The sequence below is a fragment of the Phodopus roborovskii genome, unplaced genomic scaffold (assembly GCF_943737965.1).
Source record: "Phodopus roborovskii unplaced genomic scaffold, PHOROB, whole genome shotgun sequence".
Classification (NCBI taxonomy): Eukaryota; Metazoa; Chordata; class Mammalia; order Rodentia; family Cricetidae; genus Phodopus; species Phodopus roborovskii.
In genome coordinates, this window is record NW_026126418.1 from 38,061,934 (window position 1) to 38,085,142 (window position 23,209).

General features: G+C 36.1%; 1 protein-coding gene across 1 annotated transcript in view; it reads left to right on the forward strand.

The window, feature by feature from the left end:
* Scn1a (sodium voltage-gated channel alpha subunit 1) overlaps nt 1-23,209 on the forward strand; it is a 118,937-nt gene that overhangs the window by 54,256 nt on the left and 41,472 nt on the right. Inside the window, exons 3-9 of the mRNA XM_051184562.1 lie at nt 5,427-5,544; nt 7,910-8,000; nt 10,602-10,730; nt 12,401-12,492; nt 13,040-13,309; nt 22,449-22,512; nt 22,989-23,130. Of these exons, the coding sequence (XP_051040519.1) occupies nt 5,427-5,544; nt 7,910-8,000; nt 10,602-10,730; nt 12,401-12,492; nt 13,040-13,309; nt 22,449-22,512; nt 22,989-23,130 (906 nt within the window). The remainder of the gene's footprint in view (nt 1-5,426; nt 5,545-7,909; nt 8,001-10,601; nt 10,731-12,400; nt 12,493-13,039; nt 13,310-22,448; nt 22,513-22,988; nt 23,131-23,209) is intronic.

Sequence of the window (23,209 nt, forward strand, 5' to 3'; positions counted from 1 at the left end):
CAGCACAGTAGATGAAGTGTGGCTGTGAGTATTTAAAATACAGAGAAACTAAATTGAGAAGACTGGATACAGTATAAAAAAGTCACATGAATTATTTTAATGGATTTCATATCATTTTATCACCCAATTTCAGTTATGTTGATTATGGAAAACATGGCTAAGATGCATTTCACACTCTTCTTCTCCTGGAATACTTAGAGAATCTGAAATCTTTGTACATAGTTCAAGTTTATATTTTACAATGTATCTGTATTGATTATCTACACATTTTTCTATTCTAGGTTCATTTATGCCACTGTCAGGTGCTGAGAACTCCCTTGTGTGTAAACAACTAAGAGTCAGGACTTAAATACATGTATTTCCTTCAGGAATCACCACAAATCTTTGCAAATATAGCAGTAAGAGTCAGCTTTTGAATTGAAATCTACAGTTGTACATAAATTAGGTCCATGCTTCTTTTTGGGTTTCTGGCATTTGCAAACTACTTATTTGCCATATATGCACTGCAGAAATATTATTTAACTTTAGTGAATATACATAAAAAGATACTTGACAGACCAGAACAGTCCCAAGGTAGATAGGAATGTTTCCCTCCCATCTATAAATGATGATACATCAGAGTTAAATGAAACACAAAAAGTAAAAGACCCAGAGACTGATATTGGGGTTCAAGCTTCAAGCTCAATATCAGAAAAGCAAAGCAGCAAGCCACTAACTCTCACCTCTAGCTCAGACTGAAAGGGCTGGTCCATGCACGAGCTCTTCACCAAGCCTCAAATAGCTGCCTCTCCTAAGTGTGGGTGGAGAACACCAATATTCCTATCTTCAGTGTGGCTGGAGAATGAATAGCCTCTCTGAGACCTTGCTTCTGTCTTACATACTTCTCTAATACTGGGATTAAAGGTATGAGTCTTTTAGCCTGATTCACTCTTGTGTAGATCTGGGTGGCCTTGCACTCACAGAGATCCATCTGCCTCTTAATCTGAGTCCTAGAATTAAAAGTGTGAACCACCACCTACTAGCTTCTGGCTGCTGGGATTATAGGTGTGTATCACCACTGCCTGATCTCTATAGCTTGAGTCTGACTTTGCTTTCTGAATCAGTCAAGCTTTGATAAATCATAAATAATATATCACCACAGTTAGATCTGAATTTACTCACAGTGCCTTGTTTAAAAAACTTGATCTGAGGAAAAAAAATCATTCTCATGTTAAAATGTTCTCACAAAGTACTTATAATTTGATTCCATTGCAGTGATGACATTAAAGAATTTGCTTACCCCTTACAGTAAATAAACTGAGGGATAGGTTTAAGGACTAGACATAAATGTGGCTAACATCTACTAAAAGACACACTTCTGGTACTTGGCACGGGGTCCACTCAAATGAATACTCCTATCAGTGGTGAGTGTGAAGAAACATTTTAGATTGGGTGCTAGTCTTTGTCTTTCTCCTATCAAACGCTGGAATTTTCCTCTGGGTTGAAGTCACTTAATGCAATTAAAATTATCTTCAGGAGCTGTGTTGACTCTTTGTAGACTTAATGGCAATGTGATATCATATTACATGGTCACCTAACACATTCTTATAAGAAACCAAAAATGATGTGCATTAAACACCAAATAAATATTTGTTACTGTAGAGTCACATAGTATTTGTTTATTCAGCTGCCAGTGTATTAATATCTTCACTAGGTGGGAATATTTCCCTGAAAGGAAAAATATGTATGTGTAAATATGTTTGTATATATAAATAGAGAAGGCAAAGATGCCAAGGTGGTTGGTAGCTTTTGAGTTAATTCTTCATTGTACATGTACATTGATTATCCATGTGCTGTACCTTCATGATTGAGAGAAACACTCTTTGAGTGCCTTTGTAGTTGCAAACTGACTTACCAAGTATGAAAAAATTATGAGGAGAGAAGACACAGACTTGTAAAGAAATAAAAAGCAGATTTGTTGTAAAATATATACTTTAGTTCTAAATCAAACTTACTGACTTGATAATTGTTACAATGCTACATATAATGGAGTGCTAGCCAAGTCTGGATACTCTCTTTAATGCAAAGCTTCTTGAATGTAAATCATAAACACTTCAGAGTGACACACATGAACACTGTATTTGAGCATATGTTTCCACCTGAGAAGAGTATAACATTAGTATGGGGAAAAAAACAATTAAAATGGTTCTGCAATGTGGTTACTATTGTTACAATCCTTGGCAGTGATGGGAGGAAATCTTATGAAAAATTAAAGCACAAAAAGCATACTGTGCAGTCAGACCTCACTGGCCTTCTGTTTCAATTCAACTACATGGATTCACATTTTTCACACAAAATTCTTTATGAAATAAGTTACAAATAATATTTTCATTTAATAAGTAAATGTATTAAATATACACTTGAGATTGAAAACTTGAAAAAGTAAGAATTATATCCAAGTATTAGTTCATCCAATGGCTTTCAAAGATTCAGTTACTTACCAGCACTGTGGGTGCAAATGCTTTTATAAAAGTCACTTTGCTGAGTTCTAGTGTCTAGAATGGCTTCATGGTTCTCTCTTGCTAGGCCAAGTTTCTGAATCTTGCCTTTGACTTCCTTTGTGAAAGCAGTTTATGCTCTTCCTCACCCATCCACTGGCCTCTCTAACATTTCCTGTTTGAATTGACTTATCTTCCCTCTTTTCTATTTTTTTTTATTGTGTTTCTGTATTAGTGACTTTTCTATTACCATTACAAAATATCATAACTAAGGTAACGCAATCAAAGAAAGCATTTAATTTGTGGGCCCATAAGAGTTCATAACCATCATGGTGAAGAATGTGACAATGGAAAGTCAGATGCTGGAGCAATAGCTGAGAGTTTTCTTTGGATCCACAGGCAAAAATCACACACACACACACACACACACACACACACACACACACACACACAGAAAGAGAGAGAGAGAGAGAGAGAGAGAGATAAGAAAAATAACCAGGAATGTATGAATTTTTGAACCCCCAAACCACATCTATTGACACAGTCCGACATAGTCCGACAAGTTCAGGACTCCTAATCCTTCCCAAACAGTTCTGCCCTCTGAAGCTCAGATATGCAAATACATGAACCTGTTGGATCTGTCCCCATTCAAACCACCAGTATCCTTTGATCATCATTTGAACAGAAGGTGACCAAGGAACCTGTCTAGTAGGAATTTTGAGTGCAGCAAGTCTATTTATGATGACCCTGGAAATTCTTCAGTCTTTTGAGCTATTGTTGACCCTCCTTTTCCTCCAGCTTGTGACAGAGATCAGAATAGGCCTGGAATTTCTTCATCATCTCTATCACTATGTTCAGTTCAAAATCAGCTTATCTGAAATAATATTCTTAACTAAAGAGTATACATTCTTACTAGTTACATCTTTACTAGTGTTACTATTCTAGTTCCCAGTATTTCCATCCCATTTTTCTGAGTACATTTCTTAAAAAAGCAGTGTAGGCAACAGATTTGAAAGATAATGAAGCTCAGTCCTAAGCATTGTCCTTTCTGTGTCCTTGAATGCTCATATTCCCTAAGGCAATGACACTTCCCTTGATCAAGTCCATTTGTGTTTTATGATGATTTCATAAGGTTATTTAGGGACAGAAATAATGAATGAATTAGCAAGAATAAAGGTGATTATATATTGTCCATAAGCCATTGACATCAGAGTAAGCCCCTGTGAAACGTTTTCCTCCCACAAGTAGGTTTCTTAAACTAATCTCCTTGAGCTGCACTCACACCTTCAGAGATGAGCAAGAATGTGGTCAAAGAGCAGGCTTAGAGCAGCATCTCCCCCATTGATGGGGTCTGTGTTCCTCTGCTTATCTATGAAAAACAGTGGCATTAGTTGTTAAAGAACTGAAATGAAAAGGGGCAGTACAACCTACTCTCTTATTGTATTTTATTATTATATTCAACAGACACAAAATTGTCTGCCAAATTGCGTTACAACTTTCTAAACACAGGTTTTGTTTTCTGTAGTTGCATTTTCTTTGTCAGAGCCTAGAGGGTTAGGGGATATCTTAATAGTACATTTAGGGCAGTTCTCCCTACACACCAGACAGAAAGTTCTATTTCCAAATAGCAACTCTGCACTTGAGGGTTGCTCCACTTGAAAATATTAAAGTAAAATTGAATGATCTATCAGGGACCTGAAGTTTAAATGTGGGGGGGGGACCTATCAAAGATTCTTAGACAAAAATAAGCAGTTTTTAAAAGAACATACTAATCATAGTAGGTCTATGTAGCTAGACATGTAAAGGCTAAAAGTTAGGAGCTTTAAGGAATAGATTTATGAACATTTAAAAAATATGCTATGGGACATTAATAGTGGTGGATCACGAATAAAACTCTGGGTTAGAGATTCAATACACACACACTGAGGTAGGAATGTGGGAATATTAGGAATATACCCCTGTGGTAAAGCACTTGCTAATCATGCAAGAGGCCTTAATTCAATTTCCTATACTTAGAAATTTTTTTAAAAAAAGGAAAGAAACCTTAGAATTCTTTCTCCTTAGTATGGTATTCACAAAGAAGTCAGTCTTTTCCCCCCACCTCCCATTTGAATATCGATAGAATATCAATGAATGCCTTAAAAGAACTATGTCAGAGTGTTCCATAGTTCTCCACTGCATGGTGAGTCATTATTTTCTCTTTTCTTGTCTCTGCTCACTAATCCTTGCTGTATAGTGAGTCCAACTTTTGGGATGGACTCTGTTCATAATTCTGGGTCCCGGGTTCTCTGGGGACTTTGAGCTTTTCCTCCATGCAGTTTGGATTCCACAGGGATTAGAATTCAATGTGTCAGCTAACTCAGAAATCCCAATACAGAATTTAGCACTCCTGGTAAACAGCATACTCTTCAGGGACTTTGGCCTCCAGAAATCAATGACGGGATGCTATTCATCTAACCCAAGTGTGCTCAATGGCAATTGCTTTTGTTTTCTATTACCATTGGAGGGATGATGTTTATTTCATAAGCACAGATAGTGAGAAAATATTTATTTTTAAAACATTCAGTTCTGTTGAATGATTTTACATTCTACAGGATTAATTTTCCAAATATTTGACCCAGGAAAGCAAATCATTATGAAAATTTATTTCAGAATAAAAATGAAATGAGTCCCCATGTCAAACTTTGGCATAACTAAGACACTTAACATATTAAGAAAATAAGGACATTCATCTAAGTGGTGTACAAACTCAGGTAAGTGTGTGTTGGAAGGTAAGAGCCTTCTGTCAGAGGCTTCTTCTCTGGGACATAAGTGATTCAAAGAGAGCTGCTGTTCATCGTGCACATCAGTAGTGATGGTCCTTGATGTACAAATTGGAATTATTGACTGTATCACTATTGGAAAATGGAAAGTTGAGTTTGTGCTTCTGTGTTTGTTCCTATCTTACAGACTTTTATAGTATTGAATAAAGGGAAGGCCATCTTCCGGTTCAGTGCCACCTCCGCTCTCTACATTTTAACTCCATTCAATCCTCTTAGGAAAATAGCTATTAAGATTTTGGTACATTCATATCCTTTTGCAAGTGATTTATGTTAACTTTTTGAATAAATTATGTTTTATAGATATATGAATAATTAAGTTAAAGTGTGCATACACTCTGTAGCTTTTTATCATATTCACTAGCATCTTTAATTGGTCACACAAGCCTATTTTTTTTTTCCTATTTTGTAGTGATGAGAAGTGAACCTAGGGCCTTAGATATGTCAGGCAAACACTCTACCACTGAGTCATACCTCCAGCCCTAAACCCTGGTCTGCACTCCAGGATTCTAGCCAGGGAATGGTGCCAGCCACTGTGGATGGGTCTTCCCATCTGAATTAACAAAGCAGTCAAAAGAACTCCTCAGAGGCATGCAATGAAGCCTATTTCCTAGGCAATTCTAGATTCTGTCAGATTGACAGTTGATGCCAGCTCTCATATATGCATTGAATTCCTTAAGTTGTCTGCAAGATAACCATATTTATTACCATCTATACAGAGTTACATAGAATTTTCAGTGAAATTATATATATAAAAAAAAACCTACTTTCAAAGTAAAATACAGGTTAGCCACAGTTTGATATATGTCATTTTAGTGGACCTCAGAATGAACTTGAAAGCACAGAAGAATCTCAAGAGACTGTAGGATTAGCAAATTTTTTGACTTTTCTAATGATTTATATGAAATATAATTGGCTGGATATCAGATTTAAGCCACTGAATATGATTCCACATTGCAAAACCACCTGTTTAGTAAAGACTCAAGCTGTTCATGAAAGAGCCAAAGCTGTTCTTAAAGGTTGTAGGGGGCTTGGTTCTGTGGTTCCCACTGGGGTTCAAAGGTTTCTGCAACTAAGTTCCAATGTGGGCATTGATCAGTGAAAAAAAAAATCAATTATGACTGAATTTCTTTTGATGGCCTTGTCATAATTAAAATACACTTATAAGTATTATGAGGTCATACTAACAAGATTTTTAAAAATTTTGCTTTCTAAACTCTAAAGAATTGAACAAGTCAAAGCCCTGGATTTGATTTGTTACCCAACACTACAACATTTGTAACTAAATAAGAAATAAGGAAGTAAGAAACTTTTTTTTAAAAAAAATCAAAAAGCCAGCACTACACTACACACTAACTAAAGGAGGAAGGAGGAAAACAAAACAAACAAACAAACAAACAAAAACAGAAAGCAAAATAACAGTAGCAAAACCAATTTAAGAAAAAAAAATAAATAGTAAATGTCATTCTCATTTTGAGCCAAGTTGACTACTACAAGTAATTCCTTTATTCTGTCAATAGGCTATTGGTGAAAACAAAAGCGTTATCATGTAAAAAAAAATTCTACATTTACTGTTTTACCATTTATAAGTTTTCTATCTTAGTTTGTATTTCTAGTGCCATCATGTGGACATTTGCTGAAAACACTCTTTACACCTAATGTAAATGTTTCGTTCAGCCAATCAATGGTAGTAGAAAGAGTACCTGATGTTCTAGCAGAAAACATGTGTTTTAGGATTCTGTATCAACCATCTGTGTTCTCCATACCTTAGACATCCTTTCTGTGATTTCTAAAATGTTTCCAAGGCCACTTTCAGAGCTACAATTTTATGACAATTTCTTCATTTGAATATACACTTCTCTAGAGGCAATGTTTGCAAGAATTTTACATGCATTTACTTCTTTAGTATACACAGGCAAACAACATAGTTGTCCAATGTTAACATCTGTGCATGAGTGTAGGCACAGTCACAGGGAGGGGAATGCACAGAGGACAAGGGACTGGCCCATGTGCATGTTGCTGTGTGGAATTTCAATTACACTCAAGTGATGATGAGCCTTGACCTTCAAAAATGCCCCCTTTTCATCTTTTCCATGTATCTGCATAAACTCACTGAAAACACAGCAACCCAACACTTTGCACAACACTCTGCTTTGACCATAGGGTGTATTCATTCATAAACTCTATCCACTATTGAAAAAATTTAGCTATTGCAGAAGTGTACCTCCCCCAACAATTTACTATTTTCATTGTGTCAATTGGTTCAAATTATTGTTTTCTGCTCAAGAATGTTGCAAACCGGTATAACACAGAAATAGAACACTCCCTCCCCAACCTCGCTCTCTGGGAGGTAATCACACTGGTTTAGAAACAGCTGCAATGAGAACTTGTAGTATTATATCTGCCCACATTCTTATTTAATCTGAAATTGTGGAGGTCACACTATTATGTGTATTTAACAGAAGAATGAGAAATCTAAGGAAATTAGCTAATGCAAAAGCACATGCTTATGAATGAGTCAGTCCTGTTACACTGTGGTTTGGGTTTTTAATATTACTTCTTTTTAAATGTAACACAAGAGCTTTCTTCTGTATGTTCCTTAACACCAACTTACATTATTCAGCATGCTTATCATGTGCACTATTTTGACAAACTGTGTGTTTATGACAATGAGCAACCCTCCTGACTGGACCAAGAATGTAGAGTAAGTTCAATTATATATTTTTAGCTATTTATAAATGTATATACATTTGAAATGTATATTTCATGTTTCAATGTATCCTTTAAATGAAACTGAAAGAATATGCTTGATAACGCCATTTGTAGACACAATTGTATACTAAGACAACACTCTCTGAGTCCCAGGCTTACTGATGTTGTATGTGGGCTTTCCCTTTACCTTGTAGTTTGTACTTTTGTTTGTTTTGTTTTTCAAGACAGGGTTTCTCTGTGTGATCGGCTGACCTAGCACTTGCTCTGTAGACCAGGCTGTGCTTGAACTCACAGAGATCTACCCTCCTTTGCCTCCCAAGTGCTAGTATTAAAGGCATGAACTACCATACCTGGAATTATAGTTAGAAATTAACAGAAGTCTATGTGAATACTCAATGGTTTTCCTGTTGAACCTAGTATTTGAAAAAATACAATGACAATAATTGCAGAAAGATAGACAAGATATATGCTGGGTTTTCATCCCAGACAAACTCCACACTAATTTGGCCAAGTTAAGAATGAAAAAGGTTAAGCTCTAAATGCTACATTAAAAATATTAGTTTCATTACCATGAAGCATTCATACTTCGTCCAGATTTATATCTATTTCAAGTGTGATCATCAAGGACTTGACTGAAATTTCAGGATTATACACTTTGGAAATTCAGTTGATAGAAGATTGCTAAACAGATGACAGTGGAAGTTCCTGTAGCATTTTCAAAAGCTGGAAGAATTATTGATGGTATTGACCATCTTTTCATGCTGGGGTTAACATTCGGGAAGAGAATCACAGTTGTGATCACTGTAGCTATGGCTGTTCCAGTGCTGGCTATTGTACCTTCTCACACTGTCCATGTTCTTCCCTCTGTAACTCTCTGGCTGCTGGCCCCAACATGCAAACTCTATTCCCAAAGCCTCTTCTTTCAATGCCTCTAGATGGAAGCCAGTGAGAAAATGGACAGATTATGAAAAAAAAAAAAAATGAACTGTTTTCAGGATGGATTCGGCAAGTATTTAATGCAAGACACAAATACATAACTAACTAAAAGAAATAAATACAACTTATTTAATAGAAGGAGGTAGAAGGAAGGATTTATTTGTGGCTTACAGTTCCAGAGGGTAGGAGTTCATCACTTTCATGATGGGACATGGTAGTGATTAGGCAGACATTACATGACAGCTGGGAGAGGTCCCATCTTGATCCACTAGCAGGAGGCAGAGAGAGCTAACTGGGGATGACATGGGCATTTAAAACCTCAAAGCCCACCCCCAGTGACACATCTCTTTCAACAAGTCCACACCCCCTACTTCTTCCCAACTAGAAGAAATTTTACCAGCTGGGGAATAAGTATTCGAACATATGAGTCTATAGGGGCCATTCTCATTCAGTCCCACAGCTACCAATGAAGAGCTCCTTTAATGTTGTGAAAACATTGCTGAGTTTATTAAAAAACAGTATTATGATGTGTTTCAGGGTGATTTAGATCTCTTTAAGGGGAGGTTAAAACTATAGAGTTAAATAGAGGAAACAGCTAACATAGTTTATAATTTTAAAAATATTTAATTTCATTAAGCAGGCAGTTACTGTTACCCCATCTTTTAAAAATATTGACATTAAGATTGTTTTCCTTCTAAGGGAAAATCATCTTATGCTTCCTCATATTAATGACTGTCTATTTCAACCTGTGATGTCACTGGCTGACTCTCAGGAGACTCTGCTTCTGCTGAGGCCAAGCCATTTCTGAAAGTAGCTAGGCTGACAGAGCATGGCATGTATTTATCACACTGCTCTGATGGTAACTTAAAAAAATGACCATTCATGTAGTAGATAATTATTCTAGTTTCATTTCTGTTGCTATGATACAATAACCTGACAAATTAAGGGACAAAGAGTTTAAGTTTGCAGTTCTAGGTTTCACTGTTATTTCGAGAAAGTCAAGGTTGGAGCTTGAAGCAAATGGTCACATCACATTCATAGGCAAGACCAGGGACAGAACAAATGTGTGTATGCTTAGTACTCAGCTAGCATTCTCTATTCTTATCCAGCCCAGGGCCCCAAAGCAAGGAATGGTGCTACCTAATTTCTGGTTTGGGGTTTGATTTTTTGTTTGTTTGTTTTTGTTTTTGTTTTTGTTTTTGAGAAAGGGTTTCTCTATAGCTTTGGAGGTTGTCCTGGAATTCGCTCAGTAGATCAGGCTAGCCTGGAACTCACAGAGATCTGCCTGCCTCTGCCTCCCTCATGCTGGGATTAAAGGCATGCGCCACCACTGCCTGGCAGTGCTGCCTAATTTCAAGCTGGGCCTTCCCTCATCAGTATAGGCAGTCAACGTTCTTACAAGCCAGCCAGAGCTAGGGAAACACTAATTGAGACTTTCTTTGGGTGGTTACAGGTTTTATCAAGCTGACCTTTAAAATTAACCGTCAGAGAAGTCACATTTAGATTAATGTGATGTTTTATTTCTATGGAACTAAAACCAAGTGGCTTAGTCTTTTTTTCACGTGTCCATATTTCCCACTGACATAATGTTAGGAAAGTGATGTACTCTGAGCGAAAACTACAACAACCTTAACTATTTTTGACTACTTGTTCCTAGGTACACGTTCACAGGAATATATACTTTCGAATCACTAATAAAAATTATTGCAAGGGGTTTCTGTTTAGAAGATTTTACTTTTCTTCGTGACCCATGGAACTGGCTTGACTTCACTGTCATTACATTTGCGTAAGTGCCTTTTTTTTTTTTTTTTTCCTTTCTTTCCTTTTTGGAAACTTCAATGGAAAATATAGTTTGGTCATCTGTCCAAGCTCAGGTTTTTAAACAGTATGTTTTAGTGGCAAACCATGCTGTCATGATTGAGGCAATTGACCTCTATGTTTTAATGTTTATCTCAAGAGAGTAAGCCCATTCCACTGGTCCATGTAGAGTAGTTACAACAAAAATTTTAATATCAATGAAGATCTATCTGAAAATTTCATATATGCCAGTCTTCTCACACAAACACCTCATAAGGAGAAGTATAAATTATATACCACTTGACCTAGAGGATGGTTTGCAAAGTTCACAGCAGCAAAACTTGTACTGGCTCTGTTAATTTGCACTGATCTTTATTACTCACGCTGTGCACACCCCTCCCATAGTTTCTTTGAAAGCTTTGTGGAATAGTAGAAAGCAGGCAGTCATGCAACAAAATATGCTGAAAATAAGATCACATGACAAAAAAAGAATTCAATGCATTATAAACTTAATAAATTGTTATTTCCTGAGCAAAGTGATCTTTAAGGATTACAAATAGACACACCCTATTTCTATTTCCCTTCTGATTCATTTCTTATTCTTCTTCTCATCTTTCTCTTTAAGGCCTTCCTTATTTTACTCAGCATAAATATTTTCAATTTACACTGTCCTGTGCTCATTTCCCACTTTCCTGTTTTCTCCCTTTTGCAAATGATGAACTGCCTCCAGAAAGAGAAGCTCAAAATAACAGGAGTAGGTGAAAATAGGTGTGGAAGATAGTGAACCAGCACCACTTACCCCATGCTTGGGAGCTGAATTTCTGAGCATCAGCAGATCTGAAGGGACAGACAAGAGGAGATGGTATTCCTATGCTCAGAAGTGTAAATACTGTCTGTCTGGTTTTAATTTTATAACTTTATATAAAATTCTTCCCCATGTCTTTCAGCCACAATTTGCAGGATTCCATTTGAGACTTCCCTTTCTTGAGAATAAGATAGAAATAATGACAGAGAAGCTTTGGGCCACATAAAATGTTAATTTATCCAACTTTTATTCAAATATTATGATAGGAAATGCTATCTTGAAAGGTAGAGCATTAGGCACTCTACTATAATGGTTAAATTTCTGTTAAATTATTTCATATATTCTTTTTCCAACTAAAACCATAGCCCATGGCTTGTTTACCTCTAAATTAATTGTCCCAAATCACTTGCAATTTTGATTACCTTGCTTTTCAATGATATCAAGGATTATATTTTATGAAATTTGCGTTTAGTGAATGGTATTTATTATGAAAAGGCTAGAGTGATGAATTCTAAATTTTAATTTGAAACTTACACTAACATCACTTCAACTTAAATATAAGTTTTCATGTAATTTAAACTTACATTTAAAAACAGCAAAAGGTCTTCATAAAAGTGCTAGATAAACACTAAGTTCTTTCATATCTTCAAAAATTTTGATTCAACTCTATAGGTAAGTAACAGAGTTTGTAAAGCTAGGTAATTTTCAGCTTTTTTACTTCTTTGAGCATTGAGTCTAAAAACAATTTCAGCAATTCTAGGTAAAATGTAATTAGTATAGACATAAGGTAATTGTACCTAGAAATCTTTCTTTGCATCCTGTTACTGTGCTTGTGTGTTAACTCCCTACTACAGATATGTGACAGAGTTTGTGGACCTGGGTAATGTCTCAGCATTGAGAACGTTCAGAGTTCTTCGAGCATTGAAAACTATTTCAGTCATTCCAGGTAAGAGCTATGTGAAAGCATGTGGGTTAAGCACTTAGTTAGATCTGCCACTTTTTCAATTGGACATCCTTGGTTGACATTCATTATTACAGAAAGCCGAGAATCACAAGACAGAGTGCTTCAAATAGTATTACTCATGTTATCCCTACAGGTTTTATCAGCCTCTGTGTTTAATGAGTAAATGCTCTAATAGGCAATCCAAGCAGTTTCTATTTTAAAATGTATTTTGTAATGTCAATATTATTAAGGATTTCTTCCCTATTATATGTATTAATTTTTATATATCTATTGATTTCTTTGCAAAACAGCTTTATTCTTTTCTAACAGAAGCCAAATAATCAGATAATAATGAGTAGCCTTCACCAGCATGAAAGATTTGTTTTAAAATGAAGTAATACTATAAATTATTTTTATATCAAAAATGTACTGCCATGGACAGGGCTTGAGGACTTATACACTGGCTTAGTGTTTTCAAGAAATAGTGTAAAGAATTTATTTATTACTTCAGTTGCTTAAGACTTTGTAATAATGAGCTTCTTTCTTCCAGGCCTGAAGACCATTGTGGGGGCCCTGATCCAGTCGGTGAAGAAGCTGTCTGATGTCATGATCCTCACTGTGTTCTGTCTCAGTGTCTTTGCACTAATCGGGCTGCAGCTGTTCATGGGCAACCTGAGGAATAAATGTGTGCAGTGGCCTCCCACCAATGCTTCCCTTGAGGAGCATAGCATAGAGAAGAACATAACTACCGATTATAACGGCACACTTGTAAATGAAACCGTGTTTGAGTTTGACTGGAAATCATATATTCAAGATTCAAGTAAGAGTTACCATTCTTTCAATGTTTGCCTTCCTAAGGTGTAGTCACTTAGAAAATTATCTGATGTAACTTCTTAAACTATTTGATTCTCTATTTTTGTTTGACATTTCTTTCTCCTGCATTTTGTTTGTTTTCTTTGACAAGAGGACTGTGATCAAACTCAAGACTTTGTAGAAGTCGAGCTAGTGCTGTACTACAGAGCCACACCCCTAGCCACTTCCTTGAACTTTAAATAATATGCCTTGTGTATCTTCTTGAATAATTTTAAGAAGAATTTTGTGAAGCAGCTTATCTGTGGTTTCCATCCATATAGTGTTTAATTTGATAGCTATTTCTAATTATTATTGTTGAATACTACTTTTTATTGTATTATGGTTTCTATCCATATAATGTTTAATTTGACAGCTATTTCTAATTATTATTGTTGAATACTACTTTATATTATATCCTCATGTAAGAGACTAATGAATTCAGCTAGGGAGAATTTTCCTAGCATAATACATCAGTGTACATTTATGATGGCTGTTCCAACCAAAGAAAATATAGTTCATGGAAACCCTTTGCTAAATGTGGTCATTAAAAATTACTGCAGAAGCCTGGACTTTGCAAGGATAAAGGGAAATGTTGGTGATAATACATTGCTTAATACATGATGAAATGTTTTCATAGACTACACTGCATTGTTATTGTAGGAAAATGAAGTGAGAGCCACAACTAATAATATTCTAGTTGAAAAGCAACATCAAAGAAGAAAACAGTAAAGTCAATTTGACTCAAAAGACATCAGATTAATCAGAGAAGTTATAGGAATTAGCTTGTCTTTGTTTAAAGAATTTAGATCAAATCATTGATCATTGAATGAATCAGTTATGAAAGAATGTAAAACTAAGTGACGTGCATCTTTCTCTTTTTAAAGTGACAATGAAATAAGTAGAAATTTTTGTGTTTTCTCTTTAATCATAGTATTGTTATATAGTAGTATTTCAAAAGCATGGAAAGTTAGAACATGATTCATCAACAAAGAAAATATGCTGATAAAGAAAAATATCTGGTGTTTAAACCCAAGCTCTTCATATGCTTAAATATTACCATTTTGTTATTTCCTCGGGATAACAAGTAATGTTCTGGAATAAAGAACAAGTCTCAGGTACTAGAAAGCTGCTGGGATTATTCTTAAAATTACTTGACAGTTATTAAAGCACTGATAGTGTAAGGAAAGAGCAAACACTCATTACCAAAGTCTTAATATAATTGGATCTGGAAATGCCCTAGTTGGTATTTTGTTCTCTGTGATGTTGAGTTACATGCCACCAAATGGTCTGCAAATGAAGGTCAATGTTAAATGTTTTATTATAAAATTTTACTTAAATTAAAAACAAACTTATTTTACCTACCAAAGCCAGTTCCCACTCCCTCCTGTTCTCCCATACTCCCATCTAACTCCCCATCCAACTCCCCATCCATTCCCCAGGGAGGATGAGACCTCCAATGGGGGATCATCAAAGTCTGACACATCATTTGGGGCAGGGCTTAGGCCCTCCCCCCATGTAAAGAGATGACTTCTAAACAATGTCAGAGCAGGGAACAAATGCACCTTAAACAGGTCACATAATCTCCATAAGTCCTCGATCTTATCAATGCCCTGAAAGCTGTAATTTGTCCACCTTTTGTCTAAGATCGGACACTCCATGAATACATTCCTTAGGATTTATTCCTCTTCTGAAAAATGTCTTAAGACATTATTTTCCTCATATTCTAAAGAAATAAAAAGTATCTGCTTAAAGTCCAATTATCACCTTCTCTAATAATAGTACACTTTCTGGGGAAAAAAAGATTATTTTAAAGCAAATGTAAACATAATGACGTGATTCATCTTAGAAAGTGACAGAAAAATAAACTAAATATTTTGACAAGTTATACTTTCTTTAGACTAAACTTATATTTTCTTTTGGACTTGGAAGGTGGTTTAGTCAGTAAAGTGCTTGCCTCTCACATGTGAGAATCTGAGTTTGGATAACCATAACCTACAAAATGTGGAGTGCCCAGCCCCAGCACTGGAGGTAGAGACAAACAAGGGTGGATCTGCAGACAACACTAGTCAGCCCGGCTAGTGAAGTCAATGAGCTCCAGGAGTATTAGTGGAAAATCATGTCACAAAAGCTAGAGATCAATTGAAGAAAACAGCACATTGACTACAAGCTCCGTATGTGCATATGTACCCATGTACACACATGTGCGTGCATTCAAACATTTTCACCCACAAAATAAAAGAGATAAGATTTTATTTATAAACATGGGAATCAAAAGCATGTCCTAAAATTGTTATAATCGTTTTTCTTCTATTTCTAATACTAAAAAATTTTTTGAATTTATTTTACATCCCAACTGCAGTTTCCCTCCTCTCCCACCAATCCTTGCCCCCAACACCTCCCATCTGCCCACCCCAATCCTATCCTCCTCCATTTCTGTTCAGAAAAGGGCAGGTCTCTGATGGATATCAACAAAACAAGGTATATCAAGTTGCAGTAAGACTAAGCACCTCCCTTTCTATTAAGACTGAGCAAGGCAACTCAATATGAGTAATAGGGTTCCAAAAACAGACAAGAGTTAGAGCCAGCTCCTGCTCCCACTGTTAGGTGTAAGGAGTAGGTTTTTCCACCCGCCGCTGGTCTTGTCCTGCCACCGCACCAGCCCCAAATAATGAACAGAGACTCTGTATTTGATATAATTCTGTTGGCCAGGTACTAGTTTCTTATCAGATAGCTCTGTCTTGTGTATTAACCCATTTCTGTTAATCTACGTATTTCCACATGCTTTCATCTTACCAGGGAAAGGGGCCTGCATCTGGTCTCCCCAATCTCTCCATCTTGACTACTCCTTACTACTTCATCTAATGCTCCTTGTCTCCTAGTCCCACCTATCTTGCTTTCCTATTGGCCAACAGTGCTTTATTCATAAACCAGTATGAGAAACATATTTACAGAATGACATCTCCCATCATCAGATATTGTGGTTTAATAAATAAAGATCAGGATAAACAAATAGGCTGAATAAATGTTTATTCAAAGAGAAATAACTTACAACCTAGACAGATGAACACCAGCAAGTTCCACCAGATGCTCTCCTCCCCACATCCCACCAGCAAGAGAGCGTTCCCCAGCTCCTCCTCAGATCTCCTTCCACAGGTCACTTCCACCCCTGGCTCCGCCCCCCAATGAGGTCGGTGCCACAGAAGGAGACAAAATGAATATCCCACTACATTTAGGAGTCCCACAAGAAAAGTAAATATACAACTGCACATATATATGCAGAGGGCCTAGATAAGTACCATGCAGTCTCCCTGTTTACTAGTGCATCCTCTGTGAGCCCCTGTAATCCCAAGTTAGTTTATTTTATGGGTTTTCTTGTGATGTACTTGATACCTCTAGCTCATACACTCCTTCCTCCTTCTCTTCAGCAGGATTCCCCGAGGTAGGCTTAATGTTTGACTGTGGGACTCTGCATCTGTTTCCATCCATTGCTGTATGATGTCTCTCTGAGGACGAATGGGATAGGTACCAATCCATAAGCACTGCAGAATATCTTTAGGCATCATTGCATTGACTATTTTTCCCTCCAGTCATGTTTGATTCTATCTTAGGTCTCTGGGCTGTCCTGCCTCTGATTCCTGGTGCTCTGGGCAGTTTCCAGGGTGACTCAGTCTCTTGGAGATGTCAGGATGGTCCAGTCATTGGTTGGACCAATGGACAAACTCTGTGTCACCCTTACCTCTGCACATCCCATAGGTCAGACATACGGTAGGTCTAAGGTTATGGTGACTGTGTTGATGTCCCAATCTCTCCACTGTAAGTCATGCCTGGTTACAGGAGGTAGCCAATTCAGGATAGTATATTCTTTTGCTAGGAGTCTTTGCTGGGGTCATCCTTGTAGATTCCTGGGAGTTTCCACACACCAAGTTTCTACCTCATCCTGAAATGTCCCACATATCCAGTCTTCTAGTTCAATACACTCCCCACCATTGTTCCCCTACCTATTTCCCCACCCCCCCCACTCCATCCAAAAAATTCTCTTTTATTTCATTTTCCCAGGAAGATCCATGCAGCCCCCCATCTCTCCTTGTTACCTAGCCTCTATGAGTCTGTGGATTGTAGCATGGTTACACTTTACCTTACAGCTAATATCCAAGTGAATAGATACAATGATTGTCTTTCTGGGACTGGGTTACCTCACTTGGGATGATTTTTTTTTCTAGTTCCATCATTTGCCTGTGAATTTCATGATATCATTGTTTTAAACAGCTGAGTAACATTCCATTGTGTAAATGGACCATGTTTTCTTTAGCCATTCTTCAGTTGAGAAGTATCTACGTTGTTTCCAGTCCTGGTTAATAAGAGTAAAGTTGCTATGAATAACAACTGTCCTTGTAGTATGGTGGAGCATCATTTGGTATATGCCCAAGAGTGGTATATCTTGGACTTGTAATAGATCAATTCCCAATTTTCTGAGACACTATCATACTGATTTTGAAACTGGCTGTGCAAGTTATCATTCCCACCACCAATGGAGGAGTGTTCCCCTTGCACCACATCCTCTCCAACATGAGCTGTCATTTGTGATTTTGGTCTTAGCCATTCTGATAGGGTGTAAGACAGAATCTCAGAGTCATTATGATTTGTATTTCCATGATGGATAAGGATGTTGAACTATTCTTTAAGTGTTTCTCGGCCATTTGAGATTCCTTTGTTGAAAATTCTGCTTTGATCTATACTTCATTTTTTTAATTGGATTATTTGATTTGTTGATACCTAGTTTCTTTTTATATTTTGAAAACCATCCCTCTGTCAGATGTGGAGTTGAAGGAGCTCTTTCATTTTTTCCTATTGACAGTGTCCTTAGCCTTACAGAAGCTTTTCAATTCCAGGAGGTCTGATTTGTTAATTGTCAATCTTAGTGTCAGTTCTACTGGTGTTCAGGAAGTTATCTCCTGTGCCAATGAATTAAAGGTTATTTCCCACTTTATCTTCTATCAGATTCAGTGTATCTGGATTTATGTGACATATTTAATCCACTTGAACCTGAGTTTTGTGCAGGGTGATAGATTTCAATCTGTTGGCATTCTTGTACTTGTTGACATCCAGTTATCTAAACCAGTACCATTTGTTGAGATATTTTCTTCCATTGTATAATTTTGGTTTTCATAGGTGTGTGGAATAAGTCTAGGTCTTCAATTCAATTCCAAATATCTACATGTCTGTTTTATGACAATGCCATGCAGTTTTTATTACTATAGTACTCTGTAGTATCACTTCAAATCAAAGATGGTGATTTCTCTGGAAGTTCTTTTATTGAACAGGATTATTTTTGCTAGTCTGGGTTTGTTGTTGCTGTTGTTCTTCCATATGATTATTGTTATTTCAAGATTGGTAAAGAATTATGTTAGGATTTTGATGTAGATTATATTGAATCTGTAGATTTTTTTTGTAGAATGGGCATTTTTATTATATTAATCCTTCTGAGACAAGAGTATGGAAGATCATTCCATCTTCTGGTATCTTCTTCCATTCAAAGTCTTGAAGTTCTCGTCAAATAGGCCTTTGCTATGTTTGGTTAGAGTTACACCAAGACACTTTATATTATTTGTAATTATTGTGATGTGTCTCCCACATTTTCCTTCTCAGCCCCTTTAATTATCATTTGTATATAAGAGGGCTACTGTATTTTTTTCATTTTTGCTTTTTTGCTTATTTGTTTTGTTTTGTTTTTTAGTTAATCTTGTATCCAACCACTTCACTAAAGATGTTTATCAGCTGTAGGAGTTCCCTGGTAGAATTTTGGGGGTCACATATGTATACTATCATATCATTTGCAAGTAATGTTACTTGGACTTCTTCCATTTCAATTTATATCCTCTTGATCTCTCCTATTTGGCTTATTGCTCTAGCCAAACTTTTGTGGAGAGTGGACAGTCTTGTCTTTTTCCTGATTTTAGTGGAATTGTTTTGAGTTTCTCTCCATTTAATTTGATGTTCACTGTCAGCTTGCTGCATATATATTTAGGTATGGCTCTTGTATCCCTGATCTCTACAAGACTTTTATCATGAAGGGGTTTTAGGTTTTGCCAAAGACTTTTTCAGCATCTAATGAGATGATCATATGTTTTTATTTTTTTACCTTTTTGTTTGTTTGTATAATGGATTATGTTGATTGTTACAATGATTTTCATATGTTGAACCATCCTTGTATCTCTGGGATGAAGCCTACTTGATTGTAGTGGATGAATTTTTGATGTGTTCATGGATTCAGTTTGCCAGTATTTTATAGAGTATTTTTGTTTCAATGTTGTATCAATTTTCGATTCTCCCATGGGAAGTCAGATGTAATTCTAGTAGGTCTGCCTTTATATGTTAGTTAGCCTTTTTCGCTTTCAGATTTTAATATTGTTTCTTTGTTCTGTGTGTGGTTAGTGTTTTCATTATTATGTGGTAAGGGCTCTTTCTTTTCTGGTCCAACCTATCTGATTTTTGTAAGCTTCTTGTACCTTTATAGGAATGTCCTTCTTTAGGTTATGAAAATTTTCTTCTATGATTTTATCAAAAATATTTCCTTGGCCTTTGAGCTGAGAATCTTTTCCTTCTTCTATTCCTACTATTCTTAGGTTTGGTCTTTTATAATGTCCCAGATTTCCTGGGTGTTTTGTACCATTTTTTAGATTTAACATGTTCTTTTATTGATAAATCTGTTTCTTCTATCATATCTTCAGTACCTGAGATTCTTTATTCCATCTCTTGTATTCTGTTGGTGATGCTTACATCTGTAGTTCCTCTTCACTTAACCTACATTTTTCCATTTCCAGAACCCACTCAGTTTGTTTTTTATTGCTTCTATTTCCATTTTTAGGTCTTAAACAGTTTTACTGGGTTCTGTCAACTATTTGTTTGTTTTCTTGACAGTCTTTAAAAGATTTATTGATTTCCTCCAATATTTTTAAATTGTCTTTTCCTGGATTTGTTTAAGGGATTTATTTATTTCCTCTCTCTTTTTTTTTTTTTTTCTTTTACTTAGGACTAAACTTGGACTTTATGCCTGCTATGCAAGTACTCTACCACTGAGATAAATCCCCAATCATTTTTGTAGTTGTTTGTTTGTTTGAGATTTATTATATAGACAGTGTTTTGCTTGCATGTATGCCCGCATACCAGAAGAGGACACCAGATCTCATTACAGATGGCTATGAGCCATTATGTGGTTGCTGGGAATTGAACTCTGGAAGAGCAGTCAGTGCTCTTAACCTCTGAGCCATCTCTCCAGCACCCCACTCCTGCCTCTCTCTCTCTCTCTCTCTCTCTCTTTTTTACTTCTGGACAACCTGTTTACAGAGTGCCTAACAAACTTGTCCCTCATTTCTTCTTTAAGGACCTCTATCATCATCATAAAGTTGGTTTGAAGGTTATTTTCTTGTGTTCCAGCTGTGTTAGAATATTTGGGATTGCTGTAGTGTGATGGATGGGCTTCGATAGTGAAACATTGTCCTGGCTATTGTTTGTGTTCTTACACTTATATTTAGGCATCTAGATTTGGAGTGATTATATATATATATATATATATATATATATATATATATATATGTGTGTGTGTGTGTGTGTGTGTGTGTGTCAATTTCTGGATTTGTCTTTGTTGAATGTGTGTTTTCTTTCTTGGTTTCTATTTCCTCTCTGGTCTTCTGACTGATGTGGCCTGTGGTTAAATAGAAAATCTCCATCCACATTGGGGGCTGGGCTTCTGATGACCTGGATAGTCTCTGCTCAGTTTGGGACTAGAGTTCTAGCAATGTTCATAGTCACTGACCTAGCTAGCAGTCCTCTGGGGCTCATCTGGCCTGGCTTGTGCCTAGTTTTCAGGGAGTCAGGCTGGTCTCTGGGAATCAGGATGCTTGTCTGGTCTCTGGTTTTCAGGATGCTGGCCTAGTCTCTGATGGGGTAGAAGGTTTCCATCAGAGGTATGAGTTGGCATATGGTCTGATTCCAAAACTTTTAAAAATTAAAATCCCCAAACCAGCTTTTCCTATCCATGTTGAAAATAATGAGGACATTTGAAAATATAAACAATGTTTTCCCTTATATCATATGGAATATTCCATATGGAGTTAATTTCTCTGGAAAATTAGCATTTGGGAAGTATCTTTTCTTACAAAAATCCAGCAATGATTATTTAATCTGATATGTTTTATATTTTTGTCATACCTATCTATATATTCAGTAAATTTCATTGAAAGGCTACCAAGCCCAATACAAGCAATAGGGAATAATGAATGGGGCTTTATTTCTAGAACTGATAAAACTTTTAATGAATGATTATGATAGGATAAGTGTACTGAGAATACTGTGTGTGTGTTCGTGCTACTGACACACTGTGAGGCGATTTCTTCTTTGTCAATCTTTGAGGGAAAGGAAATGGATGGTCAAGGAAAGAGTTGAAGACACAGTTTCTCAAGTAGCTATTGAAAGGAGGGAGGGACTTATTAGAGCTAGGAAACAGTGGTATGGTGGGATGATCACCTATTCCAATTGTTTTTCTAAATTTTTCATTTATTTTTAAAAATAACATTTGTTTCTTTCTATTCCTTAATATTTCATTTCATTAAAATATTCATGTAGCTAATAGAATTTATGAATATTCTTTATTAGCTGTTGACATATATTCTAGAAACTGATAAATGTAAATTATTATTAATTTTAATAATTTGCTAATGGTAGTAAATGTGATAGGGAAACAGGAAAATACATCACCTTTTTATTTTGAAATACATGTCATTCTCATCTCCTGATGATGAATATTTTTTATTTCATGAAAGTAGTAGAAAATACTGAGCCCTTCTTATAACTGTTCCATGAGGACCTACAGTTGCCACTAATTTTACATTAATAATAAAGAAAGCCTTGTATCATTGAGTATCAAATACCCTTGATGTATTAAGATTTGAAGGAAGCAAAGGAAAACTCATTTTCCTTTGTTTGAATGAATAATTTGGTATGCTTAAAAAATCACTTAAAGAAACTAAAAGTAGGACCTGACTTCCCTACTCTTTTGGTGTTTTCCACAGTGCAAGTGTTTGTCACGTGGCTTTCTTTTTTTCAAACAGGGTATCATTATTTCCTGGAGGGCTTTTTAGATGCACTACTATGTGGAAATAGCTCTGATGCAGGGTAAGCCAATCTTTTGTGTGAGATGTGAGTATGTGTGGTTTGTTCTAATATGTATATGTATATGTATCTCTTTATGTAGAAATTCACTGATAACAACAACTAATTTTATACATACTAATTTATACAACTAATTTTCATTAATTATAAATGAACCAGGACCTATTTTAAATGTTAAGGTTTCTTCTATAAAGCAAGAAGCAATATTTTAATCTGTAATGCTACTTCCCTGATTTAAGTATCAAGCTAGGAATGACCACTGGAGACTCCGCAGTGAGGAAGAAAGATTACTTAGCAACAGCAACACATAACATCTAGTAATAAACTATGAAGTCAAAAGTGGGAAATTTATCAGCAAGTTGGATACCACACTCTTGTGCCCTTTAAGTGGTGACTGGATCATTTTATAAGTGTAGGCTTCTACCACAATAAAAAGGCAGCAGAATGTCTTGTCATACTTTCTTTTTCCCCATTTGCAGCCAGTGTCCAGAAGGATATATGTGTGTAAAAGCTGGTAGAAACCCTAATTATGGTTACACAAGCTTTGATACCTTCAGTTGGGCATTTTTGTCCCTGTTTCGACTGATGACTCAGGACTTCTGGGAAAATCTTTACCAACTGGTGAGAATATGAAGAGATACTTAATGCATATAAGTAGAAGCATATAAGAATATAAACTGAGTCATGAAATGCAAACCAC